Source organism: Microtus oregoni, unplaced genomic scaffold (genome assembly GCF_018167655.1).
Source record: "Microtus oregoni isolate MIOR12 unplaced genomic scaffold, Mior012 000048F_ref0000485, whole genome shotgun sequence".
Taxonomy (NCBI): domain Eukaryota; kingdom Metazoa; phylum Chordata; class Mammalia; order Rodentia; family Cricetidae; genus Microtus; species Microtus oregoni.
The window spans coordinates 10,595,763-10,614,435 of record NW_024543222.1 but is presented as its reverse complement, the minus strand read 5'-3'; the positions used below and the strand labels follow the sequence as shown (position 1 = coordinate 10,614,435).

General features: G+C 45.7%; 1 protein-coding gene across 2 annotated transcripts in view; it reads right to left on the bottom strand.

Annotated features, from left to right (window-relative positions):
* The window catches only part of Rgs9 (regulator of G protein signaling 9), a 64,261-nt gene extending 55,515 nt beyond the window's left edge, over window positions 1-8,746 (bottom strand). For both annotated transcript variants that reach the window (XM_041636142.1, XM_041636143.1), the window contains exon 1: window positions 8,555-8,746. In XM_041636142.1, the coding sequence (XP_041492076.1) occupies window positions 8,555-8,611 (57 nt within the window). In that variant the 5' untranslated portion in view covers window positions 8,612-8,746. The remainder of the gene's footprint in view (window positions 1-8,554) is intronic.
* Between the last annotated feature and the right edge of the window lie 9,927 nt (window positions 8,747-18,673).

Below are 18,673 nucleotides of genomic sequence, written 5' to 3'. Positions count from 1 at the left end.
AATTGATGGCTATAAAATTTCAGCTAAGAAGAGGAAGTCTTAGAAACATGCTGTATAATATTGGGGTCATTTGTTGTTAACACTGTGCACATAAAAATTTAAGCCAGGTCTCATGTAAAGTCTCACCACAATAAAATAAAATAAAGAGAGACTAACCCAGCCGCTGCGGAGGTTAGAGATCATCCAGGGAAGCCCTGAACTGCAAAGTTCTCCCCGCTACCACCCCCTCAGCTACCTTGCTCTGAAGCTGGAGGGCCCCCACCTTCTCAAGAGCGTGGGCCTATGTCCTCATTCAGCACTCAGGGGTAGCGGGTGCTTTTCATCTTTATTGCAAAATTAGCATTTGCAGCTAAACGACCATCTCAAGACACAGGCTGGAATCAGGGGTGTGCCAAGGCCGAAGTTCAACCTGAAGGCGAGAGCCAGCAGCATCAGGGTCCGCCCCTGCACTACACATTTCTGTCTGCAAAGACATTTGCCAAGCTCACAGTACCATCAGGAACAGAAATTGCATTCCAGGGACTGGGTAGATGGCTCAGCCTATAAAGTGCTAGCCCACAAAACCACGAGGACCCAAGTTCAATCCCCAGAACCACCATCCATGTAAAACTCTGGGCATGTAATCCCAGAGCTGGGAAGTCAGATTCCCCAACCTATCTTAACGTGTGAACCCCAAGTCCTAGTGAGAGACTCTGTCTCAAAAGCAAGGTGAATGGGTCCTGAGGAGCAATACCCACGGCTGACTTCCAGTCTCTACACACACACACACACACACACACACACACACACACGCACACACACACAAACACATCTGCTCATGCACAAACACACAAACACGCACCTACATTTCAGATCCACCCAGAGCTTCAGTATTTGGCCTTCAGTGGGGTAAGACCTTAGCAATGTCTCAGGCCAGAGGGTCAAGTAGCAGAGACAAAGAGAATCAGAGGCCACAGTAGAGGTTGTGGATGGGGCTGGGACATAGCTGCCGCCAGCGGAGCTGGTCAGGGGACCAAGGAAAACATATGAATAGAAAGGTGTAGAAACATGGGAGGGGATCATAACATGTGATGCAATATTATTAGTGTGACTTCCCAGGGTTCTGAGCTGTGCATCTCAAAAACCCAGAGTTCTCTTCAGTTTTCTGAAGTCAAAGCCCAAGACTCCTTTCCCTCATGTTAGCTGCAAAACTGAAAGGCCAGATTCACTTAAACTGTGTGTGTGTATATACGTTTGTGTGCAAGCGTGCATGCACGCATGTATGTTTATGTGTGTAGGTATATACGTTGTGAGGCTAAAGGACAACCTTGGTTGTTGCCCCTCAGACACACCCACCTTGTCTTTGAGGTCGTCTCGCTCACCAAGCGTGTTGAGCTGAGTCCTGGCGATCCACCTGTCTATGCCTCCCCTTACAAATTACAACTGTGTGTCTCCATACCTGTTTTTTTTTTTTTAAGATGGGTTTTGGGTATCGAACTCAGGCCCTCACGCTTGCAAACCAAGCATTTTACTGACTGAGTTATCGTCCCCACCCTCAAAATCATTTTGTTAAATGAAACAAAGTTGTTTCATGCAAACGTGGGCCCACAAAGTGGAGAAGAGGCCAGATCCCACCTTAAAAGTTAGAACCTGAGTGTCGCCGGCAGTCTTTGCATAAAAAAAAAAACCTAGTTATTAAGAAATTGAAAATAACCTTCAGAGGAGGAATAATGAGAGCTATTTTAAAAGCCACAATGAGGGAGTCAGATTTCTTTCTAGCAGGTGTGACACTCTTCACAAAAAGGAGAAGGCCGAGGGAGGGGGCTCATCACACTCGCCTCAGGGAACATTGTGAGGAAGTTAGCACACTGGGATTCCGATCAATTTTTCTCACTTTCCCCCTCAGAAATCCCTCTGAGGGGTCTCCCCCATCACTTAAAACTGACAGAGTTTGTCAGCTGGTGGTGCCAACTCCGAGAGACTGTAGAGGTTGAAGACTATTCCCCAAATTCATATGTTGAAGTCTTCAGCCTCACCGTCTCTGAATATAGTTGATTTGAGAAGTGGGGTCTTTTAAAGAGATGGTAAGGGCCGGGTGTGGAAGGACATGCACGCAGTTCCACCCAGTGCTCTAAAGGCAGAGGCAGGAGGATCAAGCAGCTGGAGTCGGCCTACATTACACAGCAAGACCCTGTATTAAAAAACCAAGGGCTGGGTCTGGCAAAATGGCTCAGTGGGAAGAGGTGCTTGCAACCAAGTCTTAGAGCCCAAGTTCAGTTGCTGGGAGCTATACGCTATGAGGAGGGAACTCACTCCCAAAGGTTGTCCTTCTGCTTCTACATGTGCGTGCAGCGAAGGTACACCTCCACAAATAAACTAAAAAATGTAATAAAAAGAATATTTTTAATGGAAAGAACAAACCAAGGGCTAGTGGAAGAGCATGACCTAGCTTTCATAAAACCTTGGATTCAGCCCGAATGACCACCACACAAGCACACACACACACACACACACACACACACACACACAGAGAGAGAGAGAGAGAGAGAGAGAGAGAGAGAGAGAGAGAGAGAGAGACCAAATGAGGTCATACACATAGGTATTGCTCCAAGATAATTGGTGTTCTTATGAGAAGAGGATTATGCCCTAGCTGAGAAGATGGTACGAGGACAGAGAACAGCTATCTACAAAACAAGAGGAGGGACGTCAGAGGAACCCATCCCTGCTGTGGCTGAGCTCGGATTTCTAATCTCAAGGACTATGAGAAAGCGTGTTTCTGTTATTTAAACCACTCAGCCTGCATGGGGCTTCCGCTGTACAATTTCACGCTGCCCGGCGTCTCTCTAGACCCTGCTCCCCGGAAGATCAGCTTCCAGTGCCTCTCAAGATAAAGAAACATCAGCCTGGTCTTGTTCCCAGGCAACACAGAAACACCATAAAACCAGGCCACTACTGGGGCCCTGAATGACCCTGAGTTGGCCTCCGAGATGCACATGTCTCAGGATGAAACTTGGCTGCGGGTGAGCCAGGGACCCACGGCATCATAAAGGGATCCGAAACAACGGCTTTGATGGCTCTGACATCCCACCTACCACACCCACGCCGCTCCTCAAATTAAGGAGCTGTCACTCACAGGGGAAGATCTCAGGGGCAGGAATTTTCCTTTGCACTGGAGAATGCTCCCAAGGGGGCAGTCATAATCAGTTCTTTCCTTTATTGAGATGGGGAAAGTGACCCAAAACCACAGGGTGGTTTTTCTAACCAAGGAGCATGTGATCTTGCAAATAAGCCATGGACAGCTCAACTCAGTAGATTAAAGACATATACCAGCACCCTGTGCCTGGCCACGACATGGTGGTCTTGACCCAAAATCTGCTCTCTCCACCTTCCTCTTAGATCAGCAAGGCACTGCAGGCAACCCCAGCTAAAGACAGCAGTGGCCAGCTTTTATTGACTCTGCTTTTGTGTCTTGCACATCTCGTGCACTAAATGCTGCCCCAGTGGAAAGTCCTCCACCCCACTCTGGACTCTGGTCTCCGCCTTAGCTGGTCCACAGTCTTCAGGGTGTTCTCCAGACTATCCTCCTAAGTGATGAGCTTAGGTCCATACTGCCCCTTAAACTAAGAAGAGTGTCCCATGAGCATTTTGAGTGGGATCATTATTTGTGGTGATGTGTCCAGTGCCTGATAGAGTACTAATTAGTATTCCATGCTAGTAAAATCCCAAATTGGGTACCCATAATATATCCTATTGCTGCCCAGTGTCCCCCAGGGGCCACTTTTTCAAATGTATGTTCAATCCACCTAAAAAGCTCTTCTAGAAAGACGAATGCTTGGGCTGGGGATGGATCTTAGTTGGTAGGGTGCCTGGATAAAACTCCTGACTCCCAGCAGCACACGAGCTGGGTATGGTGACACACCTCTGTAATACCAGCACTTGGGAGATGGAGGTAGGAGGATCAGAAGTCTGAGGTCACTCCCCACTGCTTAGGGATTCTTAGGCTAGTCTGGGATGCATCAGCCCCTGGCTTGGTGTCAGCATTTCCTGAGACGCAGCCAGTATCAAGACACACTCAAGCTCTCTCATCAGAATCACCCCCGTAGCATGTAAACTAACCCGCCGTATTCATCTCTGGTTTTAAAGACATCAAACGGCATCTCATTAAACACAGGAAGCATCAGAGCTTCACCATGTCATGTGACGCTCCCCAGCTGTGAGCCTTTCTTACCTCCCGCCTTCCCATCCACCCACCGCAACTCCCACCCACCCCATGCCCCTCTCTGGCCTGGTGATCCGGCCTCAGGGTGTCTTCCACACTGACAGGCTATCCTACATGTCTGTATTTTCTACCAGCCTAAGATGTTGCTCATCTTCCTCTCTTCCTGGAAAAAACAAAGCATTAATAATTTCCCTAACTTGCTTACGAGCTTCCTTAGGAAACCTGACTCCCCCCATCCCAGGCACAGCTTACTTCTTCTACACCGGTGTATCCTCCAGCAACGTCTGTCACAGCCATGCACCACGTGTCTCCTTGTTTATTCAATATGTCTCTCTCACTGGACCCAAAGCTCTTTGGTGTCCCTGGCACCTGGCACTCGGTGCTTCATTTTGTATACCAGAGACAAAGGATGGCATGAGAGAGTGGTACCTTCCTCCGCCTCGGTCTCCTTGATGCCTCTGCTTCTCAGTCCCTGCTAAGCAGAAGGGAGATGCCAGAAGCCACAGAGAAAAGCCAAGTCACCTAACAGAGGGCTCCTTGCCATGGCATCGAGGAATCCCCGGGTCACTGGCAAGTGGAAATGACCAGGATGGTGACTATGGCAACACTGAGGTATATGGGTCAGAACCACAGTAAGGGTCATGGGGCCACAGGGACTCACTGATGCTCTTCAGCTCACCACATGCTGTCGGCTAATCCCACGGTAAAGGCCTGGCACGTGGGTCTCCACCTTTCTGTCATGCTTATCTTTTTGAGCCAAGGTCTCATACTCACTACGTAGCTGTGATAGCTAGTTTTTATGTCAACTAGACACAAGCTAGTGTCATTTTGGAAAAAGGAACCTTAATAAAGAAAATATGTCAATAGGATTGGCCTCTAGGCCAGTCTATAGGTCATTTTCTTGATTAAGGGTTAATGTGGGAAGGTCCAGCTCACTGTAGGCAGTGCTAGCCCTGAGCTGTGGGCCTGGATGCGATAAGACATCAGGCTGAGCAAGCCCTGGGAATCAATTCCATGTGCAGTGCTCTCTACGGCCTCTTCTTCAGTTCTTGCCTCCAGGTTTCTTGCCCTACCTCCCCACGTTGCTTTCGGTCATGGTGTTTTATCACGACGATAGGAACCCTAACTAAGAGAGTGGCCAAGGCTGGCTTTGAGCTTCCAATCCTTCTGCCTCTAACCCCAAGCGTTGGGGTCCAAGCATACACCACCATAACCAGTACGGAGGAGTAAATCCAGGGCTTCATAACACTGAACAAACATGCTACTGACTGAGCCACGTACCCAGGCCTCAGCACACCTTGAACAAGACCTGATATCCCAGATGAGTAGCAACTGGGCTAAAGGGCATTCTCTGTAGACACTGCATTGAGCTTGAGGTGGAGATGGACAACAGAAACCCTTGAACTCACAGGAGGAGAAAAGGTCCCCTGAACAGCATCATTTTCCCTGCCTGAAGTTATGAGGGGTTACAGAGACCCTTAAATTGGCTCGCTTAACTCAGGGGAAAGGAAGATAGCTCGCTACTCATCTGGCTCACCCCAGTGATCATCTTAATTACCAGTCAGCCATGTCACTTGTCTGGTCCAAATGTTGCCATGGTTCCTCGGTGTTGAAAGGGGATCAAACTGCCTTCGAGGCATCCTAAGGGCGTGTCATTGTCCCCTCTGTCTCCTTCTAACTTTCTATCCCCTCCTGTGCCTTAAAATATGTCTGCTACAGAACAACATACCCTCAAACTCACCAGATTCCCTGTGTCTTTGTGCCTCCGCATCTTGGGAACACATTGTTCTCTGTACCTGCTCTCTCTCTCACTCTCACTCTCTCTCTCTCTCTCTCTCTCTCTCTCTCTCTCTCTCTGTCTTTCTCTCTCTCTGTGTGTGTCTTGTTCTCTCGCTCTGTCTCTCTGTGTGTCTCTGTGTGTCTCTGTCTCTCTCTCTCTCTCTCTCTCTCTCTCTCTCTCTCTCTCTCTCTCTGCCTGCTTGTCTAGACTCTCCCATTTATCCTTCCCTTCTCAGCTCGGTGTCTCTCTAGCACACAGGCCTTCTCACAAGCTCCTCACCTGTCCTACACCATAGGAAAACTCTGCCCCCTGTATCACACCTGCACAGACCGGCCCACTCCTGCATTGTTTCCAAGTTCCACCTGTGATTGTATGGCTGACAAGTCACCTCACCTTTCTGAGCCTCAGTATCCTTCTCTGTAAGGGAGAGTAGCCACTGTCTGACAAAATAAATGAGATAATGTGTGGGAAGCTTCAGCCACCTTGGACTCAGCACACTTCATAGTACACACTGAATGGGTGGGGAACGGTACCTGCACCTGGGTCCACATTCTGCTGGTCCGGGCCTTCCTCTAAAAGTCTGGTTATCTAGCTCAGGGGGAAATGGCTGAGAATCTCCTACCACAGGCTCCTGAGATTCTGTAGGGCTCTACCCTGTCTGATGACCTAAGGGGTTCTGTGATCCAACCCAGGACCCAAGTGTACACCAGACAGGATGCAGACAGGATCCTTGCCAGCACGGGGCATGCAGGAAGCAATGCTGTGGGTGAGGAGGACAGAGTCCGTAGACCCAGAGAGGAAAATCGCTCTCGCTGGAATCAGAAGATCCTGCTTCACAGAGGGGTGGGAGTCGGGCAGAGGGGGAAAGGGATGTTCCCATGGATGTCTGGAAGGGTATGGGGTTCCTACAGAAACAAGAACATCCATGAGTGGCCACTCTGAGTGCCAGGGCTGCTGTGCTCTTACTCTGGGAGGGCAGGAGTGGGAATTGGGTGAAAAGCAGAGCCAGAAAGATGGTGGACTAGGGACCTTAAGAAGCCAGGCTGCAAAGCAGGGTACAGTATCCCATGAGCCCAGGAAGCCAGTAGGGAGGACCACGTGAAAGAGGTCACTCAGTTTGGGAGAGAAAAGCAATGTGTATGAAGGACGTCACAGAGGAGTGGGGAGGCAATGGCTGAGAGCAGAGGCTGTGTTGAAGAACAGGCTTGGGTGGGGGGTTAGGGTAGAGGTAAATGGGAGATGAAATAGAGGCAAGGGGTTGAGATAGAGGTGAGGAGGTGGAATGGGGGGGAAAAGAAGACAAACTGGAAAGGAGGTGAGGGGACTGGGGATGGGGGTGAGGAAGGCTGGGTGGAGGTAAGATATGCTGAGATTGGGGGCATGGCGGTGGAGAACAAGACTCCACTCAGAAAGCCGAGGCAAAGGATGCTTTGGATTCAGTGGGCATGAGTGCTCCAGACAGGTACTCTGAGCCTCCAAGCCAGGCTGTCTTGTCTTGCATGGGAGAAGACAGTCCTGGGGCACAGTCTAAAGGTGATGCTTTACTTTTGAACGGCAGACTTCTTGTCCTTTTAGGCGCTGGGAACTGACTGTTTACGCGTCGGAGTAAGACAATAATGCTTTCTGTTCTCAGCATGACCCTCACACCTGCCTACCTCTGCTACCTGGCCTCCTGAAGACAACTAGGTATGACGAATGTCCCCATGTTCCCAGGACTGTCCTGCTTTTACCATCTTGTAGATTAGGACAGTTAGTCACCAGCTGCACCCAGTTGCTAAGCCCCAGGGGCTTAAGGCAGAACCCAGCTTGTCACAAAGCATTGGGCTAATTCTGCTCAATAGGATAATCCTATTTCACACGGCACCGTGAAAAGTGGCATGAGCCAGAAGGGGGATAGACAAGTGACCTGGGACCTAAGCCCCTGTGTGTCCCTTCCCACGCTTTCTAACTCAAAAGCCCAGAACAAAATGAACCACTTTGTCCCCAGACACATCACTCCATAGTGCGTTCCACCTCCCCCATGTCCATCGTGAACAGACACCCTGTGCTGGCCATTTGCCATCGACAGGAAAAGGTTCAGACTGTACAGAAAATACACCCTCAAAGTGGGAGGGGGGCTCTCAAACCCTCAGATCACAACATTTCCCTGGTCTTTTACACACACACACACACACACACACACACACACACGGGGAGGGGGGATCCTGCTGTTCAGTATTGGGGAAAATGCTCGAAATATTCATTTAGTAGCTGATACCTTGTAACAATATCAGCTCTCTCATATCCCCGCGCAGCCTCAAGCACCCTCCTCTATGAGTAACAGGTTGTTTTCGGCCTCCAGCCGACCATCACGGCTGCATTCAAATTCTCTACTATAAACAGTTTACGCGAAAATCATTATAGTTTTTAAATGCAATCACATATAGCAAAAAAAAAAAAAAAGTCATGTAGTACAATTGAGCAGTGTGAACCCACCTAGAGGGACGCCCTCTGCCCCTGCCCAATCTTCTCTTGGACACTCCACAAATTGGGTCCCCGCCCACCTGCCAGGGTCCAGATGGGGACACCCGGGGTACCTTTTGGAGAAAAGCCATCCTCGGCCTGTACTGCTGGCCTTGGTGTCGTATCGTCATTCTGGACCCTGGATGAATTCACGACCACAACACGACTGGGAACGAAAAGGGAAAACCCCCAAGTTCACAAGCCAGCCTGGGCGTGGACCGGGAGGTGCCGAGAGCTGAGCGCCCAGGGCCCAGGATGCTCGCCGCCCCTCGACTCTGCCCTCGCACCCGCCGACATGCAAAGCAGCTGGAATTCGCGCCAACCAATCAGCGAGCAGCGCCACGCGCTCATTAGCATGCACCGCGCGGGCTCCTACTTGCCACCAGGGGGCGGCGTCCCGCTCCACCTGGACCAAGCATCAGGTAAGAAGGGCCAATTAGGGATGCTGAAACTAGAGCATCTGTCCCAAGGTGTGTGAGCCTGCTAACCTAAAAGGAGTCTGTAGAGAAGTGAGATGAAGCACTCCCCAACAAAGCACACCAGAAACGGGACTTTCCCATGCCGGCTTGCAGAAGAGTTGGGCATCCTTGGATAAGTTAGCGTTAACAATTTCTTCATGGGAGTAGCAACATTTTAAACAGGTTCGTGATATCTGGTATAAGCGTCCATTGAGCATTTAATAGATGAGTAACGCTGGGGTTGTTCTTAAATAAATATTTAAGAAAAAAATAAGATGTGGACTTTTATTTATTGACCCCAAAAGTAGACTAATTGGTAAGACATTGATTACAAGAGGGGAAGAAGCAGCCGGGTGGTGATGGCACACATCTTTAATCCCAGCAAGTCTCTGAGTATGAGGCCAGTCTGGTCTACAGAGCGAGTTCCAGGACAGCCAGAGCTACACAGAGAAACCCTGCCTCAAAGAAAGGTCGGGTGGGGGTGTGGCCGGAAGTGAGGAAAGCAAAGGAAGTCTGCACGTACTCATTAATATGTATCCTTAGGAAAATCACATTTTATTTCTCATTCCTCCTAATTGCATTTGTTTGCCTTTAATAGACTTTTAAGAGTACTTTTAAATTAAGCTAAAAATTGAGCAGATGAAGCAGAACAGAGGCCTCGAGAGTATCCGTTCACTACACACATTCATAGCCTCCCTATGTGCTGCCAGTTGATGGGCCTATACTAACACATATCTAGAAAACGAAAGGACAAAGCCCCTGATTAGTCATCAGGACCTTTCCAGCTTGGTCATGTCGTCTAGTACTTTCTCTTGTCTACACAAGCAGGATGGACATCCAACGTAGCATGTAACATGTCTAACTTGGAAGAGAACAAAGAGATTTGCCCTGGCGGGACTCAGTCAACTGCCGTTAGCATGTAAGTCCTTATCCATTCTTTTCTTTCGGGTCAGATTAACTTGTAAGAATCTGTTGAAAGCTATGAATACTCTCGGAAAACACGCTCACATACATACTCACATAACACTGACTCAAGTTTGCAAACAATGTCAAAGGGCTCGTGGCTGGTTGCCCTTGGACCCCTTTCAGAAACCCCTTCACTGGAGAGGATTTGAGCTCTCCAGGGGTCGGCTGGTGCAGAGGACCAGAGTTCCTGCCAATTAAAGCAGACCTCCAAGAAGTGTGTCCCTTCTATGAGCCAGGATCCCAGGAAAGAGCTGGACTGTCTTGACTTTTCTTCATAGAACGTCTTCTGGGGTTAACGTTACACAGAACACACACAAGCAAACAAAATCCGAGGTTCCTCCCAGCACCAGCATGCCTTAATTCTGTAATTTCTGAGTAGAGAAAATAGAAGTGACTTCCTGGAATGAAGGATTGGGAACTTAAATTGTTCAGGAATAAAGAAGGGCAAAAACACAAGGAATTGTTCCCAGTTCTAGACTAGAAGAGGGCTTAGTCTGTCTCTGTCATTTCTTCTTCTATCAGGGTTCTCGCCCAAGCAATCACATTTCAGAGTCCCTTCCCTAGCTCCCTGGACCAGAGATACTCAGAAGTTCTGCCAGAGGCCACGCCCCAGCCTGTGATGTGCTTCCGCAAAGTTTAAATTGAGCTTGTTGGATTGTTACCTTTGCAAATGTCAACTAAGGTCAGATAAAATCAAGACAAGAAGAATCCGAGGTGGACTGCAAGCTGAATTTAGAAGGAGTTAGAAAGGAAAGATGAGCAGAGGAAGCCAACAACAACAAAGATGAGAAGAGGAACAGTACAGACAAAGAGCAACAGAGGGGCCGTGGGGCAAGTGAGAAGTCTGTTGGGGCACAGCTGGGACGGAGCCTTCCCGAGGGCAAGGATGTCTTTGTGAATCTCCTACATAGCTGCATCTTTGTGCCTTGCTGTCAAAATGATCCAATATGTAATTTGATAGTAAAGGTTTAGGTAAAGTCCTGCAAAAGAAATAGACGCCATTAACCTATTTAAACAGCAATTATATCATATGCCAGGCATTGCACTGAAAAGTCTGGTATTCAGAGCAGACCATGATCCCATTTCTATCCCGAGGAGCTTCCAGTTTCATGAAGGAAAAGAATTACATAAAACCAGTTTAAAATGCAATATAGACATGTCAGAAACAAGATGACACGATACGGGGCTTTGGAAAGACCTTGCATCTAGTCTGAGTGGAAGACAATTGTAATCGGGGAGACAGTCCAGAGAAGGGGTCTTAAAGAAAAAGGGGGAGTCAATCATGATGCAGGCAATCGAAGACACCAGAAGAAAACAAGAAAGGATACAGAGGCAAGAGTCAGCATTATTGGGAGGTGGCAGCAAGGAGTTCGCTGAACCCCAGATCCCAATGCTGATGCGATTTGAAGGGCCTGGGGCTGGGGTGGAATGGGAAGGGGGAGAAAGGGAGACACTAAATGATAAAAGGGTTCTGTACTGGGGACAGCACCATGGGTAAAGCATGCTGTGCAAGAATGAGGTCCTGGGTTCAATCCCCAGAGTCCACGCTTCTTTTTTTTTTTTTTCAAGAAAAAGGAGCATTAAAGTATACTTGCAGCTCCAACATTCGATGGAGACAAAAAGAAGCAAACTCACCCAGAAGGACTAGAGGACAGGAAATAATCAAACGGAGAGCCCAAATCAACAAAATAGAAACAAAGAAAACAATACAAAGACTCAATGAGACAAGAGTTGGTTCTTCCAAAAAAATCAACAAAATGGACAAACCTTTATCCAAACTAGCCAAAAGGCAGAAATAAAGTGGGGGACATAACAACAGACACAGAGAAAACCCACAGAATCATCAGGTCATATTTCGAAAACCTGTACTCCACAAAATTGGAAAACTTGAAGGAAATGAACAATCTTCTTGATAAATATCACTTACTAAATTAAATCAACCCAGATAAGCAAATTAAACAGACCTAAACTGCTTTAAAAAAAAAAGAAAAAAAGATAGAAACAGTCATCAAAAATCTTCCAACCAAACAAAAAAAAGCCCAGGCTCAGGGGTTTCAGTGCAGAATTCTACAAGATTTTCAAAGAAGAACTAATACCAATACTCCTCAAATTGTTCCACACAATAGAAACAGAAGGAGCATTGCCAAATTCTTTTTATGAGGTTATAATCACCCTAATACCCAAACCACACAAAAACATTACTAAGAAACATTACTAAGAAAGAGAATTACAGACCAATCTCACTCATGAACATTGATGCTAAAAATGGCAAACCAAATCCAAGAACACATCAGAAAAATCATCCACCATGATCAAGACAGCTTCATCCCAGAGATGCAGGGATGGTTCAACATACAAAAATCTGTCAATGAAATCCACCATATAAACAAACTGGAGAAAAAAAACAAATGATCATCTCATTAGATGCTAAAAAAGCCTTTGATAAAAATACAACATCTCTTCATGACAAAGATCTTGGAGAGAGCAGGGATACAAGGAGCATACCTAAACATAATAAAGGCAATATCCAGCAAGCCAACAGTCAACATCAAACTAAATGGAGAGAAACTCAAAGCGACCCCACTGAAATCAGGAACAAGACAAGGTTGTCCACTCTCTCCATATCTATTCAATATAGTACTTGAGGTTCTAGCTAGAGCAATAAGACAACAAAAGGAGATCAAGGGGTTACAAATCAGAAAAAGAAGTCAAACTCTCACTATATGCTGATGATATGATTCTTTACATAAGTGATCCCAAAAATTCTACCAAGGAATTTCTACAATTCATAAACACCTTCAGTAATGTAGCAGGATACAAGATTTACTCAAAAAAATTAGTAGCCCTCCTGTACACTGATGATAAATGGACTGAGAAAATCAGAAAAACATCACCTTTCACAATAGCCACAAATAGTATAAAATATCTTGAAGTAACTCTAACCAAACAAGTGGAAGACCTGTATGACAAGAACTTTAAATCTTTAAAGAAAGAAATTGAAGAAGACACGAGAAAATGGAAAGCTCTCCCATGCTCTTGAGTAGGTAGAATTAACATAGTAAAAATGGCAATTTTACCAAAAGCAATCTACAGATTCAATGCAATGCCCAGTAAAATTCTTCACAGACCTCCAAAGAACAATACTCAACTTCATATGGAAAAGCATAATACCCAGGATAGCCAAAACAATCATGTACAATAAAAGAACTCCTGGAGGCATCACAATCCCTGACTTCAAACTCTACTACAGAGCTACAGTATTGAAAACAGCCTGGTATTGGCATAAAAACAGACAGGAGGACCAATAGAACCGATTCAAAGACCCAGATATCAATCCACACACCTACGACCACCTCATTTTTGACAAAGAAGCAAAAAATATCAAATGGAAAAAAGCATATTCAACAAATGGTGCTGGCATAACTGATATCAATATGTAGAAGAATGAAAATAGATCCGGTTGAGTTGCACACAACTCAAGCCCAAATGGATCAAAGACCTCAACATAAAACCAACCACACTGAACCTCAAAGAAGAGAAAGTGGGAAGCACACTTGAATGCATTGGCACAGGGAACTACTTCCTAAACATAACCCCAGCGGCACAGACACTGAGAGAATGGCCAAGATCAAAAACACTGTTGACAACTTATGCTGGAGAAGATGTGGGCAAAAGGAAACACTCCTGCATTGCTGGTAGGAGTGCAAATTGGTACAGCTGCTTTGGATATTAGTGTGACGATTTTTCAGAAAATTAGGAAACAATCTACCTCAAGACCCAACAATACCATTTTTGGGTGTATACCCAAAGGATGCTCAATTGTACCACAAGGACATGTGCTCAACTATGTTCATAGCTTGTTATAGCCAGGACCTGGAAACAACCTAAATGCCCTTCGACCAAAGAATGGATAAGGAAAATGTGATACATTTACACAATGGAGTATTATACAGCAGAAAAAAACAATGACATCTTGAAATCTGCAGATAAATGGATGGAGCTAGAAAACATCATATTGAGTGAGGCAACCCAGACCCAGAAAGACAATTATCATATGTACTCACTCATAAGCGGCATTTAGACATAAAGCAAAGAAAAACCGGTCTGCGATTCACAATCCCAGAGAACCTAGACAACAAAAAGGACCCTAAGAGAAGCATACATTTATCTAATTGACATGGGAAATAGAAAAATACAAGGTCTCCTGAGTAAATGGGGATCATTGGAACCATGGGAGAGGGTAGACAGGGAGTGGGGAGGAAACAAGAGGAATGGAGAAAAACATATGGCTCAATAAAAACAATAAGAAAATTTAAGAAAAAAAAACCCTATCTCTGATCAAAAGTACTCAATCTGAAAAGCATATATAAACAGGATGTATAGAGGTCCTGCCTGTGGTGGGGAGTATAAAACATAATAATAAAATAAAAAATAAACAGGATGTATGCCAGCTTGTGATGCTTAATTTAAAATGTCAATTTAATCAGAGCAAATAAGACCGGAGATTAGCATAGCATACGTCTGAAGGTATATACGATAGCATTTCTAAAAGATGACTAGGTCATAAGATGTAACTGGAGGTTTTTCTCCCACCCACCAGTTCCCAAATAAACACTCAGAAGCTTAATTGCAAATTGTTTGACCTATTAGCTCAGGCTTATTATTAACTAACTTTTACAACTTAACGCATTTCTAATATTCTATATTTTACCAAGAGGCTCGTGGCTTGTTACCTCACACCTTGCTTCTCCAGTGGCAGCCAGCATCTCCCTCGACTCTGCCTTCTTTTTCCCTTTATCTTTGCTTGGATTTTCTGCCTGGCTCTATTCTGCCTGGATGTTGGCCAAATCAGCTTCTTTATTAGCCAATGGTAATAAAACATATTCACAGCATACAGAAGGGCATCCCACATCAATTAAGGCTCTGCCCTAATGTATGAATGACTGTGATGGATTCATAATACGATAGTATTGAGGCTGGGGAGATGGCTTATTTAGTACAGTGCTTGATGCGCAAGCATCGCGACCTGAGTTTGCTCTCTCAGAACCCACATTACAAAGAAAAGAATGAGGAAGAGGAAGAGGAAAATGAGGAGGAGGAAGAAAAGCCTGGTGATGTACATCTATAATCCCTCTGGAAAGAGGACTGGAGGATCCAAGGGCTTGCAAGCCAGCCATTCTACTGAACCATCAAGCTCCACGTTTGAAGAGAGATCCTGCCTCAAAAAATAAGGTGAAGAATGATTAAGGAATACATTGAATGTCGACTTATGTTCTGCTCCACATCATAAACGATATGACAGTATTATTGGGAGGGGGTGAAAGGAAGTAGATGGGGCCTCATTAGAAAAGTAGGTCACTGGGGGCATGTCCTTGGGGCTATTTCTTGTCCTGATCACTTCTGATGTCATGTTCTTCTCTCTACTTCTTGGCCTCCATACTGTGAACATCTCTTATCAGTGCATACACTGCCCCCGCTATGATTTTCTGCCCAAGGGTACAGAGGCAAATGGACACAGCTAGAGCCCTCTGAATTCATAAGGCAAAATAAATCCTTCCTTCTTTCAAAAGCTGCTTATGGACCAACGAAATGGTGCAGTGGTGTCTGCTGCCAAGCCTAGCAACCTGAGTTGGATCTCTGGGGCAAACATGGCGGAGTGGAAGAACTGACTCCCACAAACTGACCTCTGACCTGCCAGTGTCTGCCATGCCACGCTTGAGTGTGGGTGCACTTGCACACACACATACACACGCTAAACAAATTTCTTAAAATGTTTTTTAAAACTATGTCAGGTATTATCACACCTATGCAAAAGTAGCTATTGCAATGTCCTCTGCTAGACTGACCCCAAGATCTTCCTGGTGTCCTCGGCATCTCTGTGACTCACACGGACTCCTTTAAGCCACCGTTTCCTTTGTAAGGAGCTGTGGTGGTTTCAATGAGAATGGCCCCCTAGGCTCATATGTTTGGTCATGAGTACCTGTGCTTATGTTGGTGGCTGTTTGGGGAAAATTAGATTTGGGGCCTTGCTGAAGGAAGACTGCCGCTGGGGACTGGTTTTGAGGTTTAGACTTGTAGCATTTTGAGTTCCCTTTCTGCCTCCTACTTGCAGATCAAAATGTGAGCTCTCAGCTGTTCCTGCCACCACACCTTTGCTCTGCCATCATGGATTCTGACCCTCTGAAACTGTGAGCCCACTCAAATGCTTTCTTTTATGAGCTGCCTTCTACTATGTTTTGTCACAGCAATAGCAAAGTAACTAAGACAGGAGACAATAGTTTAAGTAACAAGTGTCATTCTGACAGCTTCCCAGAGTGAAGTCCCTGCTCCTTCAGCTCCTTTTTCCTAGGTTTCTCGGGGGGTAGAAGAGGCAAGGGAAGATTATGTACCAGCGAAACAAAGAAAAAATTACTATAGCCTACAAGAATTTTCCTTTTGACAGGAGGGGAGGGTTGGTTTTTCATATAGGGTCTCATATAGCTCAGGAGATAATCTTAAACTCTGACTAGCCACCTTCTGATTCAAATGCTGAGATTACAGGCATATGCCACCATACTGACTTTTCAAAACTGGTATCTTAGTCAGTGCTCTGAAGAGACACCGTGACCAAGGCAAGTCTTATTAAAAAAAAGAGCATTTCACTGAGGGCTTACTTAGCATTTCAAAGGTTTAATCCATTATCACTGTGGCTGAAAGCATGGTGGCTCACAGGCAGACGTGATGCTGGAGAAGTAGCTGAGAGCCACATCCTGGTCCACTAGTGACAAGGGAGACTTGGTGTGAGCTTTGGATACTTCAAAGCTCACACCCAGTGACACACTTGCTCCAACAAGGCCACATCTTCTATTCCTTCTCAAGTATTGCCACTCCCTGATGCTAAGCATTCAAATTATATGACCCTATGGGGCCATCTTATTCTAACTGCCACAACTGTCTTGTTTCTAGAGACAGAGTCTCACTCTTCAATACAAGCTTCCCTAAAACTTCCTATGTAGCCCAGGCTTACGTCAAGCTCACAGCAATCCTTCTGTCTCAGCCTCCCAAGTACTAGGAATATAGCCCTACGCCACCCCACCTACTGTCCTACAAGAAAATGTTTGACATCTATTGCTGTGGGATCCTGAATGCTGTGACTATGTGTTGTTTTCATTGGTTGATAAATAAAGATGCTTGGGCCTATGGTAAGGCAGGATAGACCCTCGTGGCAAATCCAAACAGATGAAAAAGGGCCAAGTCTGGGGGATGCCAGTCAGCAGCAGAGGAAGTAAGACATATAGAAAATGAAGTAACACCACAGCCACATGCAATAGGTAGATTAATGGAAATGGGTTGATTTAAATGTAAGAGCTAGCTAATAATAAGCCTGAGCCTCTGGCCAAACATTTATAAGTAATATTAAGTCTCTGAGTAGTTATTCGGGAATTGGCAGGTGGGAGAGAAACCTCCGTTACAATCTATTGCTTACACTTGAGTTAGATGTTGAGACACTCCATGGCTAGACAATCTATTGAGCCAGACTCAGAAAGAATAGACTATATGAGAGATTCAAGTGAGAGACACTGAAGATACTTGAATAAGAGACAGGCATAATGAAAGCAATCCTCTAGGGAAAGTTGATTCTCTGAGATTATGCTTTTAGTCTGCTTGGTCACACCACCTCTGGGAGTTTACTTTCTCCATCTCATCTTTGATAGCCTTTTGATCTCAAAATTCAAATCATTCTGCAAACACTAAATTGACTCTTTTGAGGAGCAAGTGCTCTTAACTGCTGAGACATTTCACCAGTCCCACATTAACCCTCATGAGAGAAGATAATGAGTAGCCAAGACCTAACTGAAGGTAGTTAATAAAGACCAGTTACAACTCTGTAACTTCACACTCTATCAACTCTAATTGTTCCATAAACTGAACAGGTTATCTCAGGACCAGGAAACTGGGTGACTTTGGAGTAAATGTAGTTTTGATAGTTATGATCTGAGCGTTCTAAATGAGATTTGTAGTGATGTTTTCTTTTATGGTTTAACAAATAAAGTTTGTCTGAAGATCAGAGTGCAGAACTAAGCCACTAGAGACCAGGGAGTGGTGACACACACCTTTAATCTCAGGACTTGGGAGACAAAGGCAGAGGGGTCTCTGTTAGTTCAAGGCCTCCCTGAGCTACACAAGATTGAATCTGTCTGAAAGAGAAACAGAATCCACACAAAGGTAATCCCAGCACTTGGGAGGTGGAGACAGGAGTGATATGGCTGGGTGGTGAGAGAAATATAAGGTAGAAGGAGACAGTTGTAATCTGAGGTTTGGTGAGACAGTTGCAGTCTGAGATTTGGTGGAAACAGTTGCAGTCTGACGAGGCAATCTGAGAACAGGATCACCCCTTCAGTCTGAGCATTAGTAGAGGCAAAAGAATTCTAGTGACTGGCCTCTCTGCTTCTCTTATTTTAAGCATTAACACCCGTATCTGACTCTTGGTTTATTATTAATATCAATTAGAATTCATGCTACAGAGATTTACACTATGAGTGTTTTTATTTATTTGTTTGTTTGTTTGTTTATTAGAGATTTCTGCCTCCTCCCCGCCACCGCCTCCCATTTCCCTCCCCCTCCCCCAGTCAAGTCCCCCTCCCTCATCAGCCTGAAGAGCAATCAGGGTTCCCTGACCTGTGGGAAGTCCAAGGATCACCCACCTCCATCCAGGTCTAGTAAGGTGAGCATCCAAACTGCCTAGGCTCCCACAAAGCCAGTACGTGCAGTAGGATCAAAAACCCATTG